The sequence below is a fragment of the Strongylocentrotus purpuratus genome, unplaced genomic scaffold, assembly GCF_000002235.5.
Source record: "Strongylocentrotus purpuratus isolate Spur 01 unplaced genomic scaffold, Spur_5.0 spur5_contig_830, whole genome shotgun sequence".
In the NCBI taxonomy this organism is placed as follows: domain Eukaryota; kingdom Metazoa; phylum Echinodermata; class Echinoidea; order Camarodonta; family Strongylocentrotidae; genus Strongylocentrotus; species Strongylocentrotus purpuratus.
The window spans coordinates 70,113-89,734 of NW_022145536.1; the positions used below are offsets into that span (position 1 = coordinate 70,113).

Genomic DNA, 19,622 nt, shown 5'->3' on the forward strand with positions numbered 1-19,622 from the left:
TGAGTTTCAGTTGACATATACAATTGATATAAGAAGATTTTGACAATACTTTTTTTTAAAAAGCCTGCTGCTCAGTCATCCGTTGCAGCACATTTATGAATATTGTATCTTTAGATAGGGAATAATTTATCATAAGCCATGAATAATGATTCAAAGACACATAGATTATAACTTTTTTAATTAGAAGCTACCAAAGTTCGGTACACTTTTTTCTTTATACGCACTGTATATCTAAGTTGATAATATTGCTAACTACTGGGGTTCATTGTTCAGTTTTCATCCAGGTGCCCTTTCGGCACAGTTGGTTAAATCACAAAGCGGGAATACAAGCTATTTGTCGACAGATAAATGATAAAGTTCGAATAGGCTTACTTTTACCGCAAATCAACTCATATTACAAAACGTGTCCCGCAGCAGACTATTTCCTATTTCCCTGTTTACGTTGCCTTCAACCCCATCGAGATTCGTCCTCGTTCTCCATATTTTGTGGACCTTGAATATTAAGGTGAACAGGTGAGACAAAAGTATTTCATAATATTCATTAAGATTCTAGTTAGTTGTGTTTACTAGATTATAAGAGAGTGATGGATATCCTTTGGTACACTGGTGTATCGTCTTTTTGGAGACAAACAAATATTCATGAAAAAACATAGTTAATGCCCTTAGCTCCAAAAGATGAAATTAGAATGGAGACCAAAGTTGATCTGCCGAGTCTTGTTTTAAACAAAAAATGAAAATATCACACTATTTTACACATTTCAAACATCATTATCAAGGCTGAAGACCTAGGGAATGCCATGTTGGATACTAAATCTTCATATCACGAGAGACCACAAGGACTCGGATAAAAATTGCCAATTATGATTCCCAGAACGTAATTTTAAACAAAAGAAAACACACTGCAAACGATTTTCTAGAACCCTATTATATATGAGGACTATGATGTCAATAACTCTGTTAATAGAGATTTACTGAAGATAGTCAAAACCGCGAAATGTCTTGGGTACTAATTGATGAAGAATTTAATTGTACCAAACACGTTGACAAAATGTCAAAAGTAGCGCTTAATAATGTCTGTTTAGTAAAAACGGGCAAAGGAATATTTACCATTAATATCTAAAATGTAGATGTATAATGCATTTGTGTTGCCTTCCTTTCATTATTTTTATTTTAAATCCTATCACTGCACCGGATGAAATGCTAAGGTAAATAAAAAGTCACATTGCGAGTCAGGTTCCTCTGAATGGTCAGTTCAATATTAGGAACACAAATTAACTCCAGAAAGCCCAAAAGGGAGCTGCGAGAATTTTAAAGCAAGGCTACGAGACCCAATGATGTGCATTGTTTAGTACTCTAAAATGGATGCCAATCGATCAGCGTTTCGAATTTCAACGCGCTATATGATGTACAAGTGCACACATACATTGGCACTATACAAGAAGGTTAAATTAACTTAAGTGAAATTTATTAGAATTATTCGCGGCAGGCAGATGCAGGATTACTTTCAGTGCCAAATTATAAATCAAAATGTTTTAAACGTACCCACTCGTGTCTTCAATAACAGTTTTTAATCATTTGGACAAATCGTTAAGAATAGCAAGCTCTGTGAACACATTTTAATACATGTTCAAACGATCTTGTAATATCCGTTCCCAATAGTAAATACCAATAGGATTCAATTCCGTCTAAAGTTGAACTCTAACTTTAATTTATGCTCATATTTCAAAGCATTTATCTTGTATGAATCGCATAATTGATTTGTGTTGCGTTTCATAGTTCTCATAATGAAGGATGACATGTCGCTTTGCATATGGAATGAATGGCATAATTCGCTATCAGTATGAAATATATATGTTCATTCGAATTTAGCTCGTATATTTAAATGCTATATTAATAAACGTTTATTATTTTACAAGGATTTCATCTAATATATATGCTATGTAAATATGTATAGAAAACAACTTTTGGTATCTCAAGTGTGGATCTTTTTTGAGCCAAGATCGTCTTTTTGCTTTCTTTATTGGCTTCAGAAACTATATGAGGTTATCAACAACAAAAAATGTTTAAAAAAATGATGATTATATTATTCATTGATTTAAAAACAGATTAGATCTAAACATGTTATACGATATGACAAATATGCAACAGTACTTTTGTTGGACAATTCCACACTTATTTAAAAGATAAACAAAACATACAAATATACATGTTTAGACTTACTTTCTTCTGTGTTTTTTCTGATATTGTTTTTAGTTTATATTCACGATTTTTTAAGCATTTTTTGTTATCAAACATGGTCTCATGATAGACCAACCCTGTATTAATGTCCGAAAAAAATAATGAATACATCTGTAATAATTTCCAACATTTTTTGTTTTATTGTGCAATATAAGAAAAATAATTTTAAAATTGTATTCTCAAGATCTAAAGTAATAACAGAGTCATAATACAAAATCCCTCTGATGTACGTATCTTTAGGTGAATCTAACTTGACTTTAAAAGTACAAATCTGGTATGAAATGGTGTTGATATTTTCTGCCAAGCCTTACTTTTTTAATGAATATACAAAGAGAGTATTGAAGTAAGTGTCCTTTTGTTATATATGTTAAAACTTTCAACAAACCGTGCTCGTTTATCTTATTTTTAATGTTCCTTTGGCAGATGTTCTCTTCTCCCACAAAATTTGACTGAATATGTTATTGTTGTTGTTTGGTATTATCGGCGTTTCATTCTTTTTTTATAATATTTACGCCTTTCACTTTATTTTATACTATTTGTAAATTTGTAATGTTCTAAATCATATTTTTGTGATAATATAATCTCAGATCCACCCCAGCCTTTTTCTCCCCCCCCCCCCCCCCCCCCCTCTACCACCCAAACCCATCCCGTAAAGAATAAGGGTTTGTGATATGAAGAAATATAACTCAAAATCAATCCATTTCCCTGCTACAAAAATGTGATTTGTACTAACTTAGTTTATCTAATCACAAAATGTAAACTATTATTTCACATAGTTTCTGCATTCATGAATATGACGAGTGTATATAAAGCAATTTTTCATTACTGTATCATTATATGGAAACAAATCTATTGGACAGTGACAATAGTTTGTCCTATAGACAATGAAGTTAGGACGAATGGTGTAACTACTGGACAAGGGCATCATGCATGCTACCATGCTACCCCTTTATTAAACTACAGTGGCTCCCGTTTGCTAACAGAATCACTGGATAGTTGTCTAACTCTCAGATCTGTATAGCCCTCACATTCGTTTTTACATCTCGTCTCTCTTCCAGGAACATTTACATCGGCTCCTCCCTTTCTCATTCCCGAATGCCCCAAACATGCGACCAATAAATTACTTTCAATCCTTTGCCCTATTGCTTTCGAACAACCTCCATTTTTCAAAATTTTGCTTTAAAACGAGGGACATCGTCATTAGAAAATGAGTAGTAAAAGTCGTAGAAGTTGTAGTTGTAGTAGTAGTGGTGGTGGTGGTAGTAGTATTAGTAGAAGAAGTAGTATAGAAGTAGTAGAATAGAAGTAGTAGTATAGTAGTAGTAGTAGTAGTATAGTAGTAGTATTAGTAGTAGTAGTAGTTGTAGTCGTAGTAATGGTGTCAGTGGGATGATGGTAGTAATAGAAGTTTAGTAGAAGTAGTATTGAAGTAGAAGTAGTAGTTGTGGTGGTGCTGCTGCTGGTGGTAGTGTTAGTACTAGTATAAAAAGGAGTCGTAGTAGCAGTTGAAGTAGCTGACATAATGGTAGGACGAGTTACATAAACAGGGTAGGCGATACAATTCAAACAAAAAACAAAAAACAAACCCATGAATCATGAATACACTAGTTTTATACCATTCAATCATTAATGCCGTTACAATGTAAGTACATAGGATGGACCGATAGGTACAAGTTTATGAATAAAATGTGCAAAGTACAATATACTGAAAACAATGCTAATACGAACAATTTAGATTTAAGCTATTAATACTAAAATCTTTGTTACCAAATATATATGGAAATCAATATTTAGCCCAGAGGTAGAAAGATTGGGAAGATTTTTGACTTGTGTAATGCAGTCATAACACGCAAACGACAAGAAATCAGTGTCGGGTTATTTATACTATATGATATTTAAATAATTAGAGTGATTTATCGGAGATTGTCTTTTACTCTTAAAGGTGTATCGAACGTGTAACAGTTGAAAAAAAAAACTGATGATAAAATATGACTCAATTAACTCCAGATTTAGTAAAGATTGGCAGTTTTGGGTGAAAAGAGACCCCCCCCCCCCCATATAAATGTGGAAAAAGAAAAAACTTAAAGAGAAAAGATAGAGAGGCAGCAACAAGAGGGGGAAGTAGTTTAAAGGCAGAACTTTGCTACTTTTAGACAAATTACTATAAAATTGAAAAGCGTCTGTATTAATCTGAAATATTAGCAAGGATCTATCCTACAGCATGATGAAAACTGTTCAATGCCATACTCGAAAATAATCCACTCGCCTGCTCGGCTAAAGAAGGGTAGGGCTCATATACTACACGCTTTAGAAAAACTTCAGACCAAAATCCGGCGTACTAACCTAATTTTACCAAAATATAAAGCAATTCAATAGGCTTTGTGTCAGTCCTGGATGGTTGAACCTTATTTACAAAAAACCGTGCATTCACAGCATGAAAGACGTTTTTCTATTTAAAAACACAATCTATTATGGTAAGAGGCCAGTTTGCCCCCTCGCGGTAATAACCCCAAGTTTGTGTTTCCCATAACAATGACAGAGGGCTGAAATGAAAAAGCAATATTTCTTTGACTGATGAAAGCGAGGGAAAGCGATCAACAACGTGATATGAAATCTGATAACCCTAATTTACACGTTTGATGTGATGACGGAAATAAGAGACACAGATTATTCATTTACCGAAGTGATTACAGCAAAATGAAAACAATTTATATACTGATAATTCCATGATCTTTCAATATATTTATGATGATACGTAACTTTTCATTTATGTTTCATTTATGACCGTAGCCTTTGATTATTCCTGGAGAAGTACGAGTAATCGTTGAGAGGGGGGCTACACTGCATCCTCCCCTCCCCCTCAAATAAAATTGTTTTTCATGAGGGAAAGGCTACACTGCACCCCCCCCCCCCCCCTTCAAAGAGCGGTGCTGTCATTCAGGCCTTACAACCTGTGAATATTTAATTTGCATAATGAGGACATTTTAAGATCTATCCTTTCTATGTTGACACTTCCCGTGAAAAAGTGATAGAGTTCTCAGTATTTCACCTTTACAAGAATTCGTCCTCCTCAGTCTATAAATAAACAGTTAGTAAAACGATATTACATGCTATCTGTGACTTTCATTAAAATCCATTTCATCTAACCTAATGATAACTTCCATAACAATTATGACACAAATAAAAGAAATAATATTGCTCTCATTCATTACTTAAAAATGGCCTTAATAAAGTACTTTATTGTGTACAACTGTTGTCAATTCAAGTATGGAAATGATTGCACTTTTAATGGGCAAACCCTGTAAAGCAGTCAATTGCTGCTTAAGAATGGCAAGCATCGTCACCGTGCCCAAAAGTAGTATTCGTTCAATGTATAATTTCACTCTTGTTAAACATTATGTACCTAACGGCTGTACTTGTTAAAGGACCTAAACACTCATAAAAGACAACCAGTCCACTCTACTAAATTTTAAACCGGGTTGAAATTGTTCCTTTTTACATAAACTTAATGAAGAAAAAATAAATTGATAGCCTCTGTATATAGGATATTGCATGATATTTCTTTCAACATCAAAGTACTTCAAGAAAAAGCCTTTTATATTTAATTGTTGCTTCAACTATACATAACAAATCTGGTTGTGCGTGTGTGGGTGGGCGTAAAATGGTGGTGATATGTCTATGTATTGTGTGTGTACTTTGATTTTTCAGGAGAAGATAAATGAGTAGGGGTGTTAATGTGGTGTGGGTGTGGGTGTGTATTTTTAAACTGATAATATATTATATTAATATAACTAGGCTCTCACAGAAACTTGTTTTAATCCATAAGATATCATTTTAGTCTACAAGATAACCTTAAATTATGTTGAACAGACTACTAACTCCTTGTCTAATGATATTCAAGTTCTCTCTGCTCGCCTGTCCATTGTGCCATTTCACACGAACAACATAAGGTGTTTATCTCGATTAGTGAATGAAAACACAAATGTTACTAAATAACAGTAATAATATTAAATTTGTATATAGCGCTTAACACAAATGTCACTAAGCGCTTTACAAATATACTAAACCCAAATGCAAGAAGAAAAGAACATGTGATGGTATCAAAGAAATTGACAGTAGACTTTCAAAAATAAAAGATAAAGCTTAGATTTAAGCTATTAATACCGGAATCTACATGACCAAATATGTAAAAATTGACTCAATTAACTCCAGGTTCCGTAAAGATTGGTGGATGTGCGTGAAACGGACTACCCCCGCCCCACCCACATTAATGTGGAAAAAGAACCAAACATGAAGAGAAAAAGACAGAGGGGCAGCAAAAAGTTGGGAAAGTAGTTTAAAGGCAGAATTTTGCTACATTTAGACAAATTAATATATAATTGAAAAACGTCTGTATCAATATTAAATATTAGCTAGGATCTATTTTGCAGCATGATGACAGCTGTTCAATGCCATAGTTGAAAATAGTCCCCATGTCTGCTATGGTATAGAACGGTACGGCTCATGTACTACACGCTTTGTCAAAAATTCAGTCCAAAATCCGACGTACTAACCTAATTTTACCAAAATGAAAAAGTAATTCAATAGGCTTTGTGTCAGTCCTGGATGGATGAACCTTATTTACAAGGTCATGCATTCACAGCATAAAAGACGATTTTTTTTTTATTTTTTTTTTTAAATCTATTATAATAAGAGGCCAGTTGCCCCCTCGTAATAATAACCCCAGGTTTGTGTTTCCCATAACAATGACAGAGTGCTGAAATGAAAAGGCAATATTTCTTTGACTGATGAAAGAGAGGGAAAGAGATCAACAACATGATATGAAATTTGTTAACCCTAATCTGATAACCCTAATTTACTTGTTTGGTGTAATGACAGGACTCAGAATTTTAAAAACATATAATTTCCAACTCATTTTCATTAGACTTTGAAATGACTACAGCAACCTAAATCAAATTTAATACAGATAATTCTTTAATCTTTTAATATGTTTACATGAATACGTAACTTTGCTTTTATGTTTTATTTGTTACCACGACCTGTAAAACATTCCCGGAGGAGTACGAGTACTCATTGAGAGGGGACTACACTGCAGCCCCCCCCCCCCCCTCATAAAATAGCATTGTTGCCCATAAGGGAAGGGCTACACTGCACTTCTGTAATGGGTAGAGATGTCATCCAAGGCCTTAGTTTCAACCTGTGAATAATTGTTAATAATTTTATACCCAAGTCGACTTTTTCATTAATCCTTTTCGTTTCTGAAAGTTTGAAGCCACCTTGTCACACTCGATTAAGTGACAAAAGCGGGAATAGATTATAGTCCACGCATCTGTATCTATATTCAATATATCATATGGTATCACTTTATTAATATCTCCTGCACTACATTACATGCAAGAATTTCGCCTTTTTTCCTGCTAGAGGTTCTCTTTATTTTACAGAGCTGTTTGACCTCGCGAAGGTGAACAAGTGAGAGCAAATTTGTCATAACAATTGTTACATGGAGATAAAGTTAAGATCAATCGACAAAGAATAGAGCACAGTAGAAGGTGGGCCATAGTTAGCATGCGAGTGAAAAGTTGAAAAGAGGATCTGTTTACCCTTGCTGATAATTTTGCCATCACTACGTAAATTATAATAATAATCAAAATTTCATTAAAACGTTTACTTGTTAAACTCATCTATCTGGATAATGTCAAAACACTTTTAACTTAGAGAGGATTTATTTTCTGCCCTTTTTTATGTATGCTGCTCAATAATTTTTATATCAAAACTGAGATATGTTTGAGTTTGATAGGCAAAGTGTAAATAATAATACTAACAGTAATAATAGGCATTCCTATAGCGCCGTCATACCAAAAGACGTTAAAAGACGGGAGTTTCTGCTACCTTGTTTGGCGTTCAACAATAAGGGATAGAGCAACGTCGATCTGGCGCTGCTCAGTGGCTGCCGGGCTCACGATCAATTGCGCAAAAAGAATTTCGATTTCCGGTTTAACTTAATAAATTACCATTTACCTCACCACAAATCCAAGAGTTGATTAATCTTCATTTGCCACTCTCAACCCAGGTATAATAATAATAATAATAATAATAATCCGGTTTTTTATATAGCGCTCAATACACCGATCCAACGATGTACCTAAGCGCTTTACAGATATATTATATAAATGTGTACCTGAAAGTTGATGGGATAAAGATAACTGCGGGGTCACAAAGAGAAGCAGTGATGATACTGATGCGGCTACTGAGGATAAATATCGAGGAGTGAAATTTAATTTTACACTTAAATCAGACTCGTTCGGGGTTTTTCTCGATCTTATTCATAAAAATGATGTCGAATTAATAGAAATAAGAAAAGGAAGGGGTGATCGAGATTCACCAAGTCGCAGTTTTTTTGAGAGTCTAAAAAGAACTGTTGGTCTTCGCCTATAGAAAAGCCCTGAAAAAAAAACTTTCCAAGTTTACGGTATTGATCCAATAAATGTGTTAATCTGTCTCAACCCATATTAAATAATATGCTTTGGTCATCGTTAGGAGATGAAAGAAAACAAGTTACATGTACCTAACTTTCTTATATCAAATTTCAAATTTCGAATACTTCCTGATAATATGTTCTTCAGCATCCAATATTGTAAAGGTATATAGAGTATAGAGTATTTTACCAAACCCAGTACTTTTATATAACCTGAATATGGTTTATAAATCTCAAAGCTAAAATAATGACAGCTTATTGATGTAGTTCCTGAATAAGTAAGTAAGATTGTATGTACGTACTTCTTATTCATCATCTAGCATGTCCTCAATGAGTGAACAAGATTTCTGGCGTGTTTTGACACACATTGCTGAAAATATGAAGACAGATGAGGAAACTGGCAAACTAGGATTGGAACTGGGAATCCCACAATACGATATCGATGGCTCCAAGGTCGCAAACCGACACGGTATAGTTTACGAAGGGACCTTTAATATGCTCAAAAAATGGTCGAGGCTACAACATCAGGAAACGAGCTTAAGGATCTTAAGACAAGCCTTGGAGAGGGTCGGCAGGATAGACCTATGTGAAAGCATGGACCGCGGTGAGAGTACTTCTTCAATACCTGACGTTGCTGGTAAGTATTGTGTAGAGGTGTCGTGCTATAGTGGTTTGTTCACTTGACTCTAAATCCAAGGATTGGGGGTTCGAATTCCTAACCGGCAATAACGTGTAATGTGGTAAGGCATTGATCCACATTTGCCACTCTCCACCCAGGTGTAAATGGGTATCCGACATGCCCCAGCGTTACATATATAGAAGCACGGCGTGATGGACATGTGCGTGTTATAGAAAGTCATCATTAGTTATCATTATTATTACAAGCCATGTACTTCTCTAGGGCAAGATAGTGGTTGATCTATTTACAGTGCACATGTATGCAATAGCGAACCTAATAATAACAAGTGTTCTTTCCGTTGAAGTAGTTTGTCGATATATGATTTTACGTGGTCCTTGAACAATTTCAGTTCTGATGGCCGAGGGGCAATTTGTTGGCAATACATTTGTCTATTAAACGCCCAAATGACGCCTGGTAGGCATATGAAAACAAATGTTGAACTAACTGTCCAAACCTCTTATGTGATACCTGTGTTTAGGAGTTCCGAGGGGCATAGAATCCTTTTTTTTAATGTGACCTTTGCAATTTAAATATATGTTACATTAAAGTGACTCGGTAACATCGTTGAAGGTTGATGAAAAAACTGCGTAATTTGTGTATGAAATGTTACTTATCATATTCCTCTTACATGCAAACAATCCTGAAAACATTCTCAAACCACAAACATATTTATGATTTTTATTTTCTAAGGCGCCACTGTGTGACACCCTCTAACAGTAAATTCTACCAACCATTTATGAATTTTCCCAACCGTTTTTCCATGAAAATAAGACATATGACAAGCTTTGTAAACAAAAATTACATCTAGCATTGAAGTCATTACCATCTTATCTCATCTGAACAATGTTACCAAGTCCTTACATTATTGTTTTGATGTGAATGAAGGAGTTTGGAGAGTGTCGAACAGACTTTCATAAATGATCGGTGCTTTATATTGCTCACCCACAAAGATGTCATTCTAAAATTATTATTCTTTCGAATCCCAGTAATTTTGCGTGCAGTGGATCTGCCGCTGGCGCAGTAGCGGCTCGCTGGCAAACTTCCATCCCGCCAGCTCCCTTACACAGAAGGTGCGTGTTCCGCGGAAAGTGTGGTGGAAGGTTTGTGTGCGAGATGCGATTTCGGTTTGGGATTTCCGATTTTCGTGAAATTTACGATTTATTTATTTATTTTCTCATCAGTATTTTTATTTACATTGAGTTTGAGTTTGAGTTTAGTTTCTTTATTTCACATAAAAAAAACAATACATTAACAAAACATAGCATATTTACAAAATTTTGTTTGTTTTGCATTTACACTAAATAATTTCGAAATTACATGTGAAAAAAGGAACTTACATGTAATAAAGAGCAGGCACGTACGCAAGGGGGATTTCGGTTTAACCCCCCCCCCCCCCCCCCCTTTGATATTTTTTTTATTTTTTTTTTAAATCCTAATGGATGACCTAAAAAAGGTAACCTTACCCTCCCCCCTCCTCAACGAACGTAATGCCTATCAGTCAAATGTTAAAATTTCGGGACCCCCCAAAAAAAATCTTCCCCCCCCCCGCTTATTCAGCGGCTGGCTGAGTCGTTGCGAAATTTTTGTGACCAAAAAAAAAAATATATGTCCTCTTACCACCCCCACCCCCCCCCCCCACTTATTCAGCGGCTGGCTGAGTCGTTGCGAAATTTTTGGCCCGATTCCAAAATGTTAAACCCCCCCCCCCCCCCTTTAAAAAAATCATGCGTACGCCACTGATAAAGAGAATATACACTGTAAAAAGAAAAATGGGCAGATGCTACTGGGTAATATCGATTTTGGAAAAATCTTGTCCGAAAATTGGCTCATTTTCCCCCAACCATTCGCTATAAGAAGTTACCTATTAAAAGGTTAAAAAATTGGTTGGGTCGGTGTTACTTGGCAAATCGATGTTGGGCAAATGTTGTCCAATAATTGGGTTATTTTCTACCAACCATGTATTTACCGATGAAATAATTGTTATTGGGAAAATTAAAGTTGGGCCATTTTTGTCCAACAATTGAGTTATCTTTTCTACATGTAAAGTTAGCCAATTAAATGTTCCAAACTAAATGGGCACTATTGTCCTTCGATATATATCATGTATAATATTTTATCAAACGTATTTGCCCAACTAGTGTCTAATATGCTACACATTATGGTGAGAATCGGGTGAATTTCTGATTCGGTATATTTTTGTTGGTTAAAAGTTGGGTATTTTCTTTTTATCCAACAGTGGGTAAATCATGCAAAATCTTTAATTTACCCAACAGTTGGTTGGACACATAATCGCCTTCATGTTGGGTAAAAATTGGGCAATTTTTTGCCCAACATTTTTCTAGAGTGTAGCTTGTAAAATTTAAGTTCCTCGAAATAATTTTGACACAGTGTCATTTATAATGAGGTAGAAGTATAATAATTAAAAGCAAAGTATACAGACAAAAACAATGAAATGATTTGGATGATGGATGCAAGAAAAAAAGAAAAATAGGAAGAGAAAGTAAAGAATGGGAGTCAGAAGAAGAATGAGAAGAGAGAGAAAGAAGTATAGTTGTGCATACACGTACGAATTCAATAATAACAATTTAAAATGTTTTTTGAAGCTGCCGTAGATTTTTAAGCTGTTTGAGATTAAGATCAATGTTTAAGATCAATGTATTTTGGTTCTGTGTATGAAATTTTTTGGGGGGCAAAAACTGTCCTGGTTAGAGGAAGATGGTAGTTTGCACGTGTAGCATGTCGTGTTTGGTATGTGTGGACAGTGTAATTTGTTGTAAGGACTTCAATCGTGGCTGATGGAAGTTCTTGGCGAGACAACTGAAATTTGATTTTTATTAAACTTTAACATGTCAAAGTTTGCCTTCCGAAAAAAAAAAAGGTTCAGTGTATGCGCAATAGTAAGCATTATTTATCACGTTTATGTAAAAGAAGGATTCTATTAATATATGTGATGTCTGGATTACCCAAAGGAAGATTTCGATAATGTAAATACGACAGTATTAGCGTTGAGTAAAGAGTAAGGGAATTGAAGTCTAAATTTGTTTATAACACCAACATTTCGTGAAACAAGTCGGCAGAGTACATCGATGTGTGTTTTCCTGCATGATAGTTGTCAATGTATATTCCAAGAAATTTTGTAGATTTAACAGTCAAGGGCTGCTTCACTAATAAATACTTCTCCCGGAAGTGAGTCAATAATATTGCTAAACAACATGTAATTGGTTCTGTTCTGTTAATATTCAAGGAGAGTTTGTTTGTCTGGATCCATTCATAAATTAAAGTGAGTTCATAGTTAACATTTTTAGTAATAGTTGTGGGTCAACATGAGATAAAAATATGTTAGTGTCATCTGCAAATAAGATTAATGATAAAGTGGTAGATGCGCTTTTAATATCATTTATATATAAAATAAAGAGCAGCGGGCCGATTAACGAAGTTTGTGGTACACCACATGTAATAGGTCTGACAGTTAATTCGCAATTATTGACCGAGACAAATTGGGGCCTGTCTTGTAAGTAGTTCCTGAACCACTCCAAGGCCTTTCCTCTCACACCATAGTGCGAGAGTTTATATAATAACATTTCGTGATCTATAGTGTCGAAGGCCTTGATAATTCCATGAATATTCCAATGGTGTGTGAATAATCATCAATTGCTTGAGCGACTTTACTTATAAATATTAGCATTGCGTGAGCTGTATGGTTTTTGCGAAAACCGAATTGAGAATCAAAAAGTAAGCCACATTCTGTTAAGAATTTAATGGTGCGCGTATAAATATTCGTTTCTAAGATTTTGTAAAATGTTGTTAAAAGGGATATTGGTCTATAGTTTCCGCAGTAACGTGTATCTCCTTTTTTTTGTATATGGGTATAACCTATGCGTTCTTCATATGTGAGGGAACGAACTCATTTATATGCGATAAGATAAAAATGTGAGTTAATGGGATTACAATTTCTGAGATTACATGTTTTAAAATACTGTTCGTGATTCCATCATAGCCAGGACTCTGTGGTAGATTGTTTACTATGTCAATTATCTCTGTTTCTTGCACTGGGATTTAAAAAAATATGGATTTTGGATTTGGATTTTGAAGAAAAAATCGTGGGTGGAATAGCTCTAGCATTAAAATACTGTTTCATGTGCAAGTTGATGTTCTTAATCGTAATGACAATCTTTCTCGTTGATCTTGTCAAGATTAGGAAGTTATTAAGTTGATCGCATTCGCATTATGAAATTAACATTGTAAGTTCTAGCCTATTTAACTTGTTTAATTGGTTGTAATTATCTGTTTTTGGAAACTTCCCCATGGTTCTGGATTAATCCACGTGAACCAGGGTCAACTTTTAAAAATAAATTTCCCCTGGTTCGTAGCCGTCTTTTTTAAGGCTTAATCAACAATTATATTTTTGGTATGGAATAGTACTTTTAGGTCTAAGTATGAAGATAAAAGAACTATATCATTTATTTATGAACAAAACGAAAATCGATAATCTCCCCAAATAAATATACAAATGTTTTCAGGATATTTTCACACCTGCTTGGTAAGGTAATAGGTAAGGGTTTCTTCCATCGAATGACACCAACATTTTTGACGACGTGTTATGTTTGAGTGAAGAAAAAGATGCCAAATTCAGATAAGACAGGAATATTTGTTCTGGCTCGTATCAGCAAATGTGAGAGTTTTGTAGGTGGAAAAGAAATGACAAGAAACTGTATAATTCTTTTATCATCGAAGTATGTGTTGACATGTCAATATTATTATTCTATGGCTTTACAGGTGAGGCTATAAAGATCAACAACAGATCGTATATTACTGGTTTAATCTATGTTGTCCTGAATACAACATAACATGGTGCTACATATTTTAATAGTAAAGAGATGGTGACGACGTTTACAAGCTTGCCGTTATTTTCAAGTTTAAACTCAGTGGTGCCTTTAATTGATATTGATTGATCGGTTAACTGTTTGCTTAGTTGATTTTAATAATCTATTGATTGATTTTTATTTCTTCATCAACTATTTCTTGTGATATTCTATTTCCATCATAAAGTTATACTTCACTACACACAAGAAATCAGTTATTTGCTCACTCTAGCATAACATTTTCATAGGACATGTCCAGACATCAAGCGAAAAATGTTTTTTGTTTCATAACTTGTCTTTTAATGATCATGATGGTTATGACAGTTCCTAAGCAATTTCAAGATACACGATTTCAAATTTATCAGCCAGACTAATTATAAATTCTGGTCAAGTCAGGATTTTTCATCCTTTCTTAAAAGAAACTTTTATTTTACCAACCGATTTCTTTGATTATTCTGCTTTCAAACGATTTAAATTGTAACATTGCCCGCTAAAATTAAATCTTTTTTTTTTAAAGAATTAAACAATAAATAGAATGCATGTTTTAATGATTTTATATTTTTCGAAAACGTTCTACCCACTATCTTTTCTTTTCCTGTTGGCTTATACTTTTGCAGAAACAGAGTCAAGTGCGCTGAAAAACCACAGAGAGGAGCTGGATAAACTCAAAGATTATCTGCAAAATTATAGACAGATAGAATGCATAAACAACGATAAGGCGAGGCCAGAAGTAGTTCATATTGGACTGTATGGCGAAAAAGGTTCTGGAAAATCGGCTTTAGCTAATTCTCTTAAGTTTGCTTTCACTGGTAGGTAAAGCAGCTTAATACCATTTTACAAGCACAACTGTTGTTTTTTAAAAAGGCATTTAATCATGATAAAATAGTAATAATAAAAATAACATCAATAATAACGATAATAATGTTGACAATGATCATTATAATTATAATAAATGGAGGGAGGACAGCGAATTAAATCAATTAACGATTTAGAAAATGACTTGCTGTAATCAGTACAAAAACTGACGACCATAGATATCTGCATGAAGTTCGGATCCTGTTTTATCTACCAACTGAATATTAGGTTTTTTTAAATAATTGATAGTAATAGATAATACGAAAAAAATAAAAACAATATGTCTTTATACTGTTGTCCCTAAGGGTCTTGTAATAATACTATCACTACAGCTCCAGGATGTCGTATTTCTATACTACTCATCATTAAATTCGTACTCTAGATCAGAATTTCACTTGTTAAGCGTATGAATCCAAATGTCTCACTAAAAAGTGATATTTTGATCACGATCAGAATCTCATTGGTGTTGTGACTTTTTATCAAAATCTAACCAATCCTAACTATAATGGCCGTGTTATTTAAACATCGATATTTTCTACCCAACAATTTATGCACAACGTTTGAATGTTGGAGAGAGATAGTCACGTCACCCGAATGTGCTTCTGAATGGTCAAGCATTTCACCAAGTTGTAAAATACATGTAGTCGTACCATACGAAATGCACTTGATTTGTCCTTACCTAAAAATGAGAACTTTGAGGTACCAAAATTGTCCTATCCCATCTTTCACTCGCTCCTTCAATAATAAATAGAGGCTTATGTAATATCAGTACGTTATATGTACATGTATTTCAGCAATATAATTAATATGTGCAATATTAATTGTCATGGTGCTTGGCACAGCAGGTTCTTCCATTCATTCTTCTTTTGATATTGCATGTACTTTTATCCTTCCTCTCACTTTCTCATCCCTTTTCTCTTTTTGAACTTTCTACTTTTCAAATTTCCTTTTCTCTTCTCAATCTTTATTAATCTCTATTTATATACTTCACTCCCATCTCCTCTCTCGTTATTTCTCTCTCTCTTTATATATATCTCTCTCCCTCTCTCTCTCTTCCTCTTTCTTCCTTCGTCCCTCCCTCCTCTCTGTTTCTCTCTCTCTCTCTATCTATATATATATATATATATATATATAGATATATATTTATATATCTCCCTCCTCCTCTCCACCTCTTTCTTTTCATGGTAGTTCACCGTTTCCTTAAACTATTATTTACAAAATACTTTTTTTTTCATGGTTGAATGCCCGTGAGAATGCTCCTAATGTATTGAAATTAGCTTCTTCGATTCTTTGAAATTTTTCTCTACGCAGGTACATACGATGATTGCGCCAACGAGATGCCAATGCACCTCGAGGGAACAAGGTATAAACAGCGCATCCGCATTACAGAGCATATACACATCATTGACAGTAGAGGAATGAGAGACATTGATGTGAGGCAAATAAGTGACGATATAATACCCCAGATTTGTAAGTGTTCTTTACATCAAACTAATATTCTTATATTAAATAAGGACAGGAAATTGTGTTCGAATACAGGAACCTAGCCATGGGTTAGCAGTAAAATTCATCAGTTAAAGCGCAACCTCACAAAAATAAGATAATATTAAGTTACCTAAAATGTCATGAAAATGCGAAAAAATGCACGAAAAAATGATGCTTCCCTCCCCCTACCCTCCCTCCCCCTCCCCCCCCCCCCCCCCAGTCCCCAACTGAAAGGCAAAAACCAACAACTTCGATTTACTAGTCATTTGTGTATTTTAGACTTTATTCATATGTTATGTTTTTTATAACAATATCTACCAAGGTCAGGTTGCAGTGGAGTAGTATAGTGTGCAGTGGGCTTTAACAAATTCGAATTGAATCGTAATTGTCATCGTGCAAATGTGGGGCGTAGCTTAGGATTCAACATACCTGTTGGCAAATTGGGGTGTCACTCCTCAAAATCTGTCGGCAAATCTGGGTGTTAGCCCTTCACCCTTTCTACGTGTTCTAGCGACGCCCCTGAACATATCAACCATAATTACCTACCGTTCATTTTTTAACTTGTAAGTGGAAAATAAGAACATGGAGTCACAATTTGTGCAATTGTTGCTAAAAAAGAAGAACAAATTATTTTGCTTTGCAGGTGGCAAGCGTGGAGTCGATTTTCACAACAGGGTTACAGGAGGAATAGTGATACACTGCCCTGTTTTTGTCTGGAAATTTGCAAAGACAAGGTAAGATATATAGAACCGGAGTTCTAGCGTCATATTCGCTCTTCATCCATGTTACTGGTTCTAAACAACGAGCATGATTATGAGGTTCACCGCGAAATCATTCAAGCAACGGCCTGGAGCAGGGCAAATTTAGTGTTTGGGGCTGGGGTGACCCGTCCACCCCTGTTTAGCAATCAATTGTTTGGAACCAGCGAAAAATTGTCCAGTATGAAGTCAAACTTCGTTTAGTATAAGGGATACTTTACCATTTGTGTCCACTATACGATTCGCTGTAAACAGATAGTTAACAACCATGACATGGCGAGCGTTTTGGTGTCAACATTACTCTAAAATTCAAATGTCAATTCAACAGTCGAAGGGAAAACAAGTAACAACATTATCGAAATGGTTAATATACACTTTTAACACGCTGGATCCAATACTTCAAAGGTTTAATTTAGCTTTAGGGTAGATGACTGCTCGCATCACTTAGTGCTTCTCTGAAGGCAGACTTAACGTCATATTTCAGAGGTTTCCATTCATGTGGATCTATCATCTATCAATGAATTAATCAATCAATCAGGCGGAAAATATGATTTTTTTTTTTTTTAATTCAAGTCTTAGAAATTTTGGGACGTACATTTCCATAGAATAGCCTAATAAGTGTATTCTGCATTCTCGGGGTATGACGTGCACGATTTTGTTTCAAGTCATTGGCATTATTATATTTTCTTCGATTCGTTTATGTGATTGCAGCTATTGTCCCAAAGGTGCAATGGCGGAGTTTATTATAAACCTTGACAGTGCCGTACTTGATCACTACGGTAAGTTGATAACTTATTAAACCGCTTTTTCGTAGGAATTAAATATCGATACTCCCCAATACTAGTTTATTTCATGGATAAAATATGACATGCTAAACGATATGACCATTTTGGGGCTTGTCATTTTCCAAATTTGTTACGATCAACGCTAAACAAAAATTATCATGTCCATTATAGACATAAAAATGAGCTGTTGAAGTTGACATAAACCAATTTTGTTGATAACTGTGAACATAAATTCGAATCAGAGCATTTATCTTTATCTTGTCCAGGTCGACATTTGATGGTAGCGATTATTCATGAGAAGGAACTGCAACCGCGTGAAGACTTCCCAGCTGTAAGCGCGCTTCTTCCGAAAGACCATGTATGGATGTTTGAAAACTACACTCTGGATAACCACGAACATAATGACGAAAAAAGTATTGCTATTCTCAAATTCCTCAAGAAATGCGTGAACGTGGGAGAAAGGAATATTGACTTTGAAATGGAGATACGTGTCGAAAAGTAACGCTGTTAGGTCGAATGTTGAGTTGGTACTACTCATAATCAGATGCATTTCCATGAATATTACTTTTTTTCTTTTAAGGAGTGGTGTAGGCAAATGCCACTTGGATAAGTGACTGTTTTCAAAGGCAGGATATTCTACTGACATGACTTCAGATTTACGTATACTGCCATCTGCTGTACATGATACATGAGTACAAAGTTTATAATACTGAATATTATTTATTTGAAATCATCTAGATCAACATATTTTATTCTGTTAAAGTGCAACAGCGTGAATCATACGCTCATGCTGCTTTTTACAGGAAAGCCATCTCAGCTGTACTTGAATATTTACAACATTACCAGCCCATATACAAGAGGTTTAACTTGGAGGATACATAGTTTTATAAGGGTGGGAATGGCACAATCGTTAGGTCTAGAATAAACTGGGTTTAATATGGAGAAACATATACCAAATTCTTGTCAAACTTGGAAAAGGCAAATAAAGCCCGTACAACGATTTGCAGATTAAACAATTGTGATTAAATTCTGATTGACGCTTAAAGGGATAGTTGAGTTCTGTTGCAGAGGGCGCTACACAAAATAATTATTTTTGTGAGATAATGAAAAAATGAGTGTCAAATTTGAAATAACATACAATTTAAATGACAAAATCATCTTAGTTTGATCAAACGGCTGAAATATTCATAAATATAACAATTTCTAATATTTGCGTATTACCACAAATATTAGATATTTTCCAGCCAATGCCGATGATGGCTTTTGTAGTTATAATACGCACCAACCAGCCGGCCAATGTATTGTTATTATAATTAATTACTTAGCTGACAGTGACCGTATTTTTGTTTAAAGTAAAACTAAGTAGGTATGATCGTATTCGCTGAATTTCACACATTTTGGGGTCTAGAATTATGTACTTTCATAGCAATTTTAGGTCATAAAAAAGGCACTAGAAATGTCATGAATAAGAGCAATGCTATTTGA

The 19,622-nt window shown here is 34.7% G+C and overlaps 1 protein-coding gene across 1 annotated transcript; it reads left to right on the plus strand.

Moving 5' to 3' along the window:
* Positions 1-243: 243 nt before the first annotated feature.
* Positions 244-18,852, plus strand: LOC105444508. Its single transcript, XM_030983723.1, has 7 exons — positions 244-513; positions 9,034-9,350; positions 14,872-15,063; positions 16,421-16,579; positions 17,238-17,328; positions 18,064-18,131; positions 18,404-18,852. The coding sequence occupies exons 2-7, from the start codon at positions 9,035-9,037 to the stop codon at positions 18,637-18,639; spliced, it is 1,062 nt and encodes a 353-aa protein (XP_030839583.1). The 5' UTR covers positions 244-513; position 9,034; the 3' UTR covers positions 18,640-18,852.
* Positions 18,853-19,622: the final 770 nt, after the last annotated feature.